The 9,527-nt window shown below is 37.7% G+C and overlaps 1 protein-coding gene across 2 annotated transcripts; it reads right to left on the bottom strand.

Annotated features, from left to right (window-relative positions):
• Nucleotides 1-121: 121 nt before the first annotated feature.
• LOC135627713 (uncharacterized) lies at nt 122-9,314 on the bottom strand. 2 transcript variants are annotated; one of them, XM_065133901.1, is made up of 8 exons: nt 8,857-9,314; nt 8,642-8,738; nt 8,412-8,527; nt 5,719-5,763; nt 1,237-1,262; nt 796-931; nt 520-651; nt 122-388 (listed from the first exon to the last, which is right to left on the bottom strand). In XM_065133901.1, exons 1-7 carry the CDS (start codon nt 9,224-9,226, stop codon nt 548-550), a joined length of 894 nt encoding a protein of 297 aa, XP_064989973.1. In that variant the 5' UTR covers nt 9,227-9,314; the 3' UTR covers nt 122-388; nt 520-547. The 2 variants fall into 2 exon arrangements, with proteins under 2 accessions (XP_064989973.1, XP_064989972.1); XM_065133900.1 differs by having other exon boundaries at nt 122-422; nt 8,857-9,313.
• Nucleotides 9,315-9,527: the final 213 nt, after the last annotated feature.

Below are 9,527 nucleotides of genomic sequence, written 5' to 3'. Positions count from 1 at the left end.
CCAAACCGAGTAAGATGCCTCAACAAGAACGCTCAGTATTACACCAGGGACCTCTCTTGGTCGAGATGGGGAGACCGTTCGGTAGGAAAAAATTATCAAGTACTTGTGCAACAATTTGAGATGGCCAAATCAAAATTTTGAGTTGGGTCAGCATTATAGAGAGAAACGGGTCTACAGGATCCAAACGACAACAGCTATGACATAGGGGGGTAAAACCAGGGCAATATCCACTAAGATTTGATTCCGCTGGTTGACATAAGAAACTTGATCCTCTGACTATATAATGAATGACATTGTTCATTGGTAGCTACCATAGCACCACGAAGGTATATAGATAACTTGTTCTTACTCTTCATTTTCCAGTCCTCGTGGATTGGATCCAAAGACACTTGAAGCACGGAATTACTACATGTCAGCGACATCTAGAAAACCAAGAAAATATGCACAACAGCTACAATGAATTATGCCTAATATATCAAATGGAACAAACTATGCAACTGTAGATATATATATATATACCTTGACCAGCCAAATTGTCTCCAGTCCATTAAGCTTGGGTGGCATGCCCCTGCATCGTGTCCCCAGATCCGAGGCCTCTGATCTTAACATCGTAGTAGACCTCTTCAACTTTTCTCAAGTCATACTTCATTCCTGCCAAAAAGCATTGGAGAAATTGAACTAAGTCATGCATTTTTTTCGTCTTTAGATTTAAGCATGCACATTTTTTCAACTGCTATCATGCCCGTTACTTACAAAATGATACAACAATTTTAAAATCAGAAACATAGAACCTACCATCAAACTTCTTGCGCAGAAAGTCATTTCGTAGGTTAAGCATTCTAAAAGCAGAATGGAGATCGGTTAAGAACTTGAGCACGGTTTTTGGACAATCATAATCCCCAGCAGTAACTTGGTTGACCACATATCTTGGCTAGACATGCAAAAACAGCCAGTAATTTCAGGAAATACTTCTAAATACTGCTACATAAACTCAATGGAAGAATAATAATTCGAAATTGCAATCAGTTGGCTTTTTTTTGTCCGACAAATCAATAAATTGAAACACACCTACTGACACACTGAACAATCCAGAAAGCCCATGATACCATTGTTACGTAACCATAAAAGTTTACACATGCTAACCATGTTTATGTTCACCAAGATTCTGAGTGTCATATGTACCAAGCTTTATAATAAAGAAATTTTAATGACTTGACAGGAAAAAAACATTCTTACCAACTCATTGGACATGAAACATATTCCTGAAAAAGGAAAAAACAAACTGTATGAATAGAGTGAAAAGCTTCCCAAATTATGAGCAGAAATAGCTCATTAAATACTTACCATTAAAAGATTACCAATGAACTAAGAGTGTAAAAAGATAAATGAACCAACCAACGTACAATGCATATTTATAGGCCTTAAAAGATGAGCAACGATACTATCATGAACACATTTCTTGAAACATGACTTTCTCTACAGAGAAGTCTGAATATATATATATATATATATATATATATATATATATATATATATATATATATATATATAACAGAATCGCGAACCAACCTTTTCTCTTTCTCTTTTTTATTCTTACATTGATACTGAATGTGTGTCACATGCTTGAAGAAGCAAGCTGCTTGGATATCCACTAAGAGATGAAAAGATTTTGAAGTATTTAAGATGAAATTTAAAGACCTAATATATGTCTCACCAATAACGCAAAAGAATCCTTCCAGCTTAAGCCAAGAATTTGAAGCCAATTGGATTCAGATGTTCAACAAACACTCCGAGTTAAGGTTCACAATGCCGATCTGTACTGGCCGGTATGGGTGGTACATACCACCGGTCCGATAGGGGATTGATACGCGGATTGCCCTCTACCGGGCGGTACTGGTACATGACCCCATATCGAGCGATACAAGGTCTATACTGAGCGGTGACGATCAAAATCTAACCAGTACTGATCTGTACCGATCAGTAACGGTCGAATTTTGATTGTTACCGATCAAGAGCTGATATTGCCCTATTTCAAATGATCAAATTGACCATTTCTCACTTACATCTCTCTCTCATTCACATTTTTACTCTCCTAAACTCAACAAAATTGCGATTTGTGGATTAGATCAAATTTGGAAGGGTTAAGAGGGAAAATACTCTAATCAAGAGAAACTAAAGACACCCAACCGTCACAGTCGTTCGCCCAGCGTACAAAGACAAAGGGGAAGATAGTAGCATCAGTTACACCGTTGGAAAGAATCGAGTCGGGTGACGAGACACCCTCGCAATCGCATTCAACAACCAGCTTGGTCCAAAGACATAGCAACGACGTGGACAACTATGTCTCAACCAATGATGGCGACAACGTTGGGGAGTCGATAGTCTCATCTACATAATTTGAGGGTGGTGCATGGACTGAGGATCAATATTTTACAAATGTCACCTAAGATTTAAATCATGGAGCTCGACGAGGTACTAGTCAAGTTTATACACAGAAGGGGAAGGCAGTGGATAATTTTGAGTAAATGAGACAGAGTCTACACGACGTAGACACAAAGCTAAGCTCATCGTATTCATAGTCATTCTATTATAAAGAATCTTACGCCCATACGATGATCGATCTCATAATACGAAGCAACAAATAAATAGTGAAAGTAGAAGTTTTGACATTCTTCATGCTCCACACCAATACATGCCACATTTGTCCTTACCTCAAGAGTCACCTCGGACACATGTGGTTCACGGTAATCAGACTACGACCATCATCATATTGATGCACCAATGACCATCACCATATTGATGCACCATCACCTCAGGATTAAGTCCGACAAATATATTAAATTGATATATAGATAAATAGGAACAAGGACCTTGATCCACTGCACATGGAGTCTCATCATTCTTTTTGGTGATAGAATCAAGCATATTCATCAATTGATTTCTTAATTCATTTGAATCTTAAAGTTTAAGTTGTTTAAAAAATAATCTAACAATTCAGATCATTTTCTTGTAGATAATTTAATATTAACATAAGGACGCTCCAGAACGTATCACAAAGCTACTCCTTAAAGCCCATAAAAGATGTGTCACTATTCTTTCCTAATTTATCTTATTTTTGCTAAAATTATACTAAATTTATATTTATTTCCAACTTAAAAACTCTAATCTAACTTTTTTTTTTAAGGTTTTTTATGCTATTTTCGATGATTTTGTACATACTGTCAGTACGTCCCATTGTACCGACACACGGAACATTGGTACGCCTAGATATGTATCGTGCCGACGACTTATCGATACACCAGTATAGACCGATAAGACGAACCATGCTTTGAGTTTCAGTTGGATGGAGGCTTACATATTTGTAAGTGCAAGGATAGTAACTTCTCAAACCCAACACTAAAATCACATTTTCTTGCTTATTGCTATTCGATGTTAGTTCGATAGAAATCTATTATAACAAATAAAGACTTCTAGAACACAACTATTATATATAAATTAAATAAAAGTATCATAAAAGATCTCACAAATCTAACTTCCAGTATCATTTGAAAATTTTAAACTAGTGACGATCTTTAGGCTTTATTAATAATCTCAAATCAACTTTGTGGTAATATGTTACCACAAGCTAAGAAGCACAGACACCAGACACTAGCACAACATAACACGGACATGGCAATACATCATTTTTTTTCAAAAATTAGGACATGGACACAACGAAGTTACGTGTATTTTTTTAATATATATATATATATATAATTCAATTAATATATATTTTTAGCACTAACACTAATAACATTCCTCCTCATAAAGTTCAAGAATTCCATCCGAGCCTAACACCTCTAGAACACAAAAACAAAATAATAAAAGAACATGAAAGAAAAGTTCAGACACCAAATTATATAATATAAGCTTAGGAAAATTGGGTGAGGAAATGATCTCTACCATATGTAACATATAACATCAAGTAAAGATATGGTATGTGGTTTCTTGATAACAGCAAAATACAATTTCAAAATATAAGCTCACAAAATCTGAAGAATGTATTAAACTGTAGTGGAAGTCTAAGTAGGACTACAGTTCTTTAGGTGGCTTAGTATGTTAATAAGAAGTCAGATACCATTGATATCAATATACCAAGACACTAGCGTGGAACAGAATCCACAAAACTTTAGACATCCATCTGTGTGTGAAAAATAAACCAGAATCTTGTTTTAGTTCAGAATTTGCAGAAAGCAAAGAGCTCGGACAATAGCTAAACCACAATCAAAGAATCTGTGTCATCTAACTTCTTATTTATGAGAGGAACAAACCCTAAACATCTTGCTTCTCAAATCTAGAACTACTCATGCGAGCCATACCTATGATTTTTGACAATCGAATCAAAAGACATTTTCTTATGAAAGAATTTGAGACTATCTTTGTGCTTCTATGCATCCAAACTCATGCAGGGAAAGCAAAAACAAGTGGCACCCGATCTCAAACCAGGTGGTGTTACTTTCTAGCTTCAAATTCCAAGATGATCAAGAGAACTTACGGAAGAAGCCCTGCGACAAATCAAGACCCAGAAAGGAGGGCAGGAAATCTGGAACCAAACCCAAAGATCAAAACAGAAACGGGAAATCTGGGTCCTAGGAAGCAGAAAGAGAGGATCACATAGAGTTTGGTACAGTAGAAGTGGGCAAACTACGAAGGATGGGTTAGCGTGGTCCCCTACGACGTAGTAGTAGAAGGTCTACATCGCAGAAGGTGAGGAAGAAGGTTTCGTTGGGCACCGGTGAGGTCGCAAGGGCTGTGTCGTGGTGGTCTGACGAATGCAAGGGGTTTGGACCGAGGGTGAAGCCTCTTCTACAGTCCATGCCAGTGAGGAAGAAGGAAGAAGGCTTCAGGACGCAGGTGGTGGAGGCAAGCGATCGAGATTTAATGTCGACTGACGATCCTATTCATAACGTGACAAACAAGAAATCCTCAAAGAAACTGTCGACAAAGAGATTTCACACGTGTGGTACCGTGTTCAACAAAATAAATAAAAATAAATAAAAAAGACATGGCTGTACATGTGTCTAACACGTGTCCAGCCATGTCGACGACATGTCCGTGTCTCACAAAATCGACGTGTCGATGCTTCATAGACCACAAGAAACTGTAGGAAAACCATTTTATTAAGAAAATTGAATACTGTATTTTATATTGCATAACATAAACATGAATTTTCGTAACTTCATGTCTTAACTTCAGCAGTCCCAAACTTACATTAGAATTCACTATTAGTTTCTCTGCAAACCAGATCTGCAATACAGGTTTATTTTATATGTTTATTCAGATTTTAAATAGGCTTGATCAGTGCTATTTCTGGGTAGATGATGCCTGTTCCTGACAGGTCATACATGAATCTTTGGTTGGCTTCATTATGGGATTGATTCAAGTCTGATTTTACTAATATCTGCTCAGTTCACTTATGCAGATTTTAAATAGGCTTGATCAGTGCTATTTCTGGGTAGATGATGCCTGTTCCTGACAGGTCATACATGAATCTTTGGTTGGCTTCATTATGGGATTGATTCAAGTCTGATTTTACTAATATCTGCTCAATTCACTTATGCAGCATTGACTTCAATTGTGAGATATGAATCTTGAACATCAATATGGCACTTTGCACGCATACATTGCCAAACTGCAATAACTAAACATTTGCAAGTTATACTATGAAAAAGCACTAACCTATAAGATAATCTTCAATGTCCAGACCAAATTCTGAATTGTCCACTGCATAGAAGCATACAAGAAAAGCAACATGTCAAACATCTTTTGCTAAAAATCATAATGCACATTATTAAATCATATAAAGAAATACATCTGGCTGCACCATTATATCACTTAAGTCATGCTGCAGTAACACAGCCAGCTGCACTAAATGTTCTAAATTTTATAAGAATCAATTGTTACCAACTCTTTAACTCACTGGCTCATTTTTGCTGTACAGATTAACTACTACTAGTAGTTAAGCTTTTTTGTTGTCCAATGAGATCTAGATTAAAAGTATTACTGGATATGCATTGAAACCAGAGATACATTTCATCGGTCAAAATGATACAATGTACTTGAAAAGGACAACAATACAAAGCTAATGAACTTGTTAAAGAAAGTCCAAGATTTTTTACATGTGTTACCATTACATGAATGCTTCTTATAGTGGCTTATCACTCTAAAATTCAGTTTGTTTATAGGAATGGATACTAGAGGTCATGAATTATGCAATCCATATGTTTCCTTTGTAAATCATGATGTACTTTTTGAGATCTCAGGTAGGTTAACATTAACCATTTTTAGATAGACAATATGTAAACAAGGTCAAAATATACAACTCAAATTATCCATTTTGTTTTGTTCCAAGAAGTTCCCTTAATGGCATATAAAGGATACATCACAAAATATTTATTGTGGAGGTTGTGATTAAATAAGCCTTATTTCCTTTCTAATTCATGAAATTACGTTAGGAAGCCTTCAAAATCAGCACATTCAACCAAGCAACAAGATGAATCTCATGAATAAGCAATAAAAAATATCACTCAAGCTTCTCTGTTTTTCTAAGAGTACCACTCAAAACTGTATTTGATTTCAGAGAATTTCATGTACGTTGGTTTTGTTGTAATCTTCTCTAATTTTTTAACACTCTTGTCAAAAAAATTAAATTTAAATTTTGTTGTTTTATTTGTGACAGTGATGTTGGATTTATTGACTTGCAACCAACAGACTTTAGTATTAATAGTGACGTTTAATGGTTGAGTTTTCTCTTTATATGTAACATCCATGTAGGAGTATAATTGCAGAGTTTTCAATTTCCCCTTTCTATTTCCCTTCTTCAAATAACCACTTTAAATTATTCACCTCATTCTGTAATATTCTTTGCCAGCTATCTCTTTGAACTATTTCTCTTTTAAATCAATCACACAGTTAACCTCCAAAGAGAGCTATCAATACTCATTGCATTGCAAGATTAATATTCAGATTTTTCAATGGTAAACAGATAAGGTAGCTATTTAACATCTCCTATTTAGATTAAAACTTTGATATTCAATAATTTCCATCTACTGTACCATTATACATGATTAAATTTATACATCTCATAATTGCACTCTGAAAAGTATAATTCCCAACACAACTGAATTACTTCATAGAGCTTAATCCACTAAAACAATTATTTGTCTCTAAACTATCATTGCAACTGAAGAATTTGTTACTAATAAGATTAACAGTTTTGAGACAATAATACCTTCTCATGTTCACTGCTAGACAATGCAACATGAGCTGAAATGATCACCCATAATAAAACCACCATAAAAGAAAAAAGATTAAAACTTTGACTGTAAGATGCAAGATAAGTCTGTTATCTCCTATTTGACTGATACATTACACTTCTCCATAACCATACCCTAAATGTTCTCTAGAGCAACGTTCCCGTTTCGCTCGGGCTAGTACGAAACAGACAGCACGTATTGGTTCAAGTGCTGACCAATACATGGAACCGCCCTAGTCCAGTCCACCATATAAAAGGGAAGTGGGAAACCCTCACGCAAGTGCCGTCTCTGCACACTCGCGTGCATCGCCTCCACCTCCGCGTCCCCTCCGATCGATGGCGATGGCAACCTCCGCTTGCGGCGACCTCACTGCACCGCCATGTCTCAGGTAAGGTCCCTTCTCCTGTTCCTCTTCCTCCGCCACTTCCACTTCTTCCCTCTTTCTTCCTCCCCCCGCCATCCCTTCCTCTTCTCCCTTTTTTCTTCCTCTTCGAAACACCGCTACTTACCGATATACTGTGTATCAGTACACTTGTACAGACCGGTACGTGACGTGTGGTGCTGTCGGCCGGGCGACATACCGACTCGAACCAGTAAGGCAAACCTTGCTCTAGAGAACACACAAATGTCGGCTAAATTAACCAAAGTTACTTATTCAAAAGGAAAGAAAAAGAGTGACTTTTAATCCAAAGTGTCCTCCATAATTACTGGCCATTGAGATGATACAGACAGGTAACATCAGCATAGTTCCACAGAAGAAAGCTTCTTATTTCTTTTGAAACTCACGTTGACATCTTTTTATGTCCAAACTCCAAAACAATCAGAGGAACAGGCCAAATGGAACTCATAAAATCCAGACATTCTCATAAAATACAGAGAATACAGACATTCCTGTTTTCAAGAATTCATATAGAGAATACAGGCATTCTCATAAAATCCACTTTCCACAAATGGAACTTAAATTTATCTCATGCATCAATGAAATCATAGTATCATAGCTGTCAGAAAGACAAATACATGATTATGCATCATTTGTGATAAAAAAAAATATGTTTACTATCATGAAATAAGAGAAGCTCATTAGACAGGAAACTTCAAAGGTAAAGAAAGGCTCACATCCGAGTTTCTTCTCAGCTTCCGCATGAACGAGAAGATTGCCCGTCTCCAACCAGTGCAGAAACGCAATGAGTGATACTGCTGCCTGGGTCTCGCTCCTCCAATCACCATGGTACCTGCCACCAAAAAGATCCCTCGTTCAAGCACATCCAACAGAAAAGCATAACAAGAACAATACCAACAAAAAAAAAATTAGACTCCAATAGCCCGCCCAAAGAGAATCTGCTCGCCTGAAATACTGTCCCGGGCATTCACGAAGGATCTCAGCAAGCCCACCGAAGAGATCCTTGAGCACTTCGATCTGAACTTTAGCCTTCTCCAAGACCTCTGAAACCAATAACAAAGCCATTAAACAGGCGACAGTCCCCTAAAACCCTTCCAAAACCCTAACATCAAGAAATGGAAAAAAGGAACAAATTTAAACCACTTCTTCGATTCTTGAAACCTGGGTTTGGGCGGGTGTGGTGGACGAGAAGAAGACTAGAATGCATCAGCCGGACAGCGCCCTCCATCTCCATCACCACCGCGCGGATCCGCTCCCGAACGTTCCCCGACTCCTCGAGCTGGACGCGAAAGCCCTCGAACTGCTTCTCCATAGAAGAGGAAGAGGAATCGAGGGTTTCTGACGCCGTTGTGGAAGTAGAAGGCGGCGGCGAGCGATTCGCCATTGGCAGAGAACCCGAGCAAAGGCGGTTGAAGGACGAACGAGGGCTTCGTTCGAGGAGGAGCAGAGCAGGTGGGGTACGAGAGAGACGCAACGCACCGGCGTTCAAAGTGGAGAAGGTGGGAGCGGCGATACGAAATGCACCTCTCATCGCCTAAATAGTGGGAAGAGTGCGTTTAGTTCAGGTGAGGACACGCCCGACCGACCGTGTTCCCTTAGCGTTTCTCTGGACATGTTTGCTTGCGGAGTTTTTGTATGTGCATCCTTTCGACTCTGAAACAGCGTATTTTTTGGTGTCCTTTACATTTTAATACAATATATCCTCCACAAATATCCTTTCGTTAAAATCTAAATTAATTACTCTTCAGCGTAATTATCAATTATCAATTTGAATTTAAAACCTTTTTTATGTATTAAAAGACCCAAATGCCAGTTTTAACGTCAGTCAGTCG

The sequence above is a fragment of the Musa acuminata genome, chromosome BXJ2-11 (assembly GCF_036884655.1).
Source record: "Musa acuminata AAA Group cultivar baxijiao chromosome BXJ2-11, Cavendish_Baxijiao_AAA, whole genome shotgun sequence".
NCBI lineage: Eukaryota > Viridiplantae > Streptophyta > Magnoliopsida > Zingiberales > Musaceae > Musa > Musa acuminata.
This window is presented reverse-complemented; position numbering and strand designations above follow the sequence as displayed.

Coding starts and splice junctions, on each gene's coding strand:
- LOC135627713 (XM_065133901.1), bottom strand. CDS start 9,226: ATGAGAGGTGCATTTCGTATCGCCGCTCCCACCTTCTCCACTTTGAAC. Junction 8,528..8,641: donor TGCCCGGGACAGTATTTCAG/GCGAGCAGATTC, acceptor TTTTGGTGGCAG/GTACCATGGTGATTGGAGGA. Junction 1,263..5,718: donor CATTGAAGATTATCTTATAG/GTTAGTGCTTTT, acceptor TTCCTTTTTCAG/GAATATGTTTCATGTCCAAT.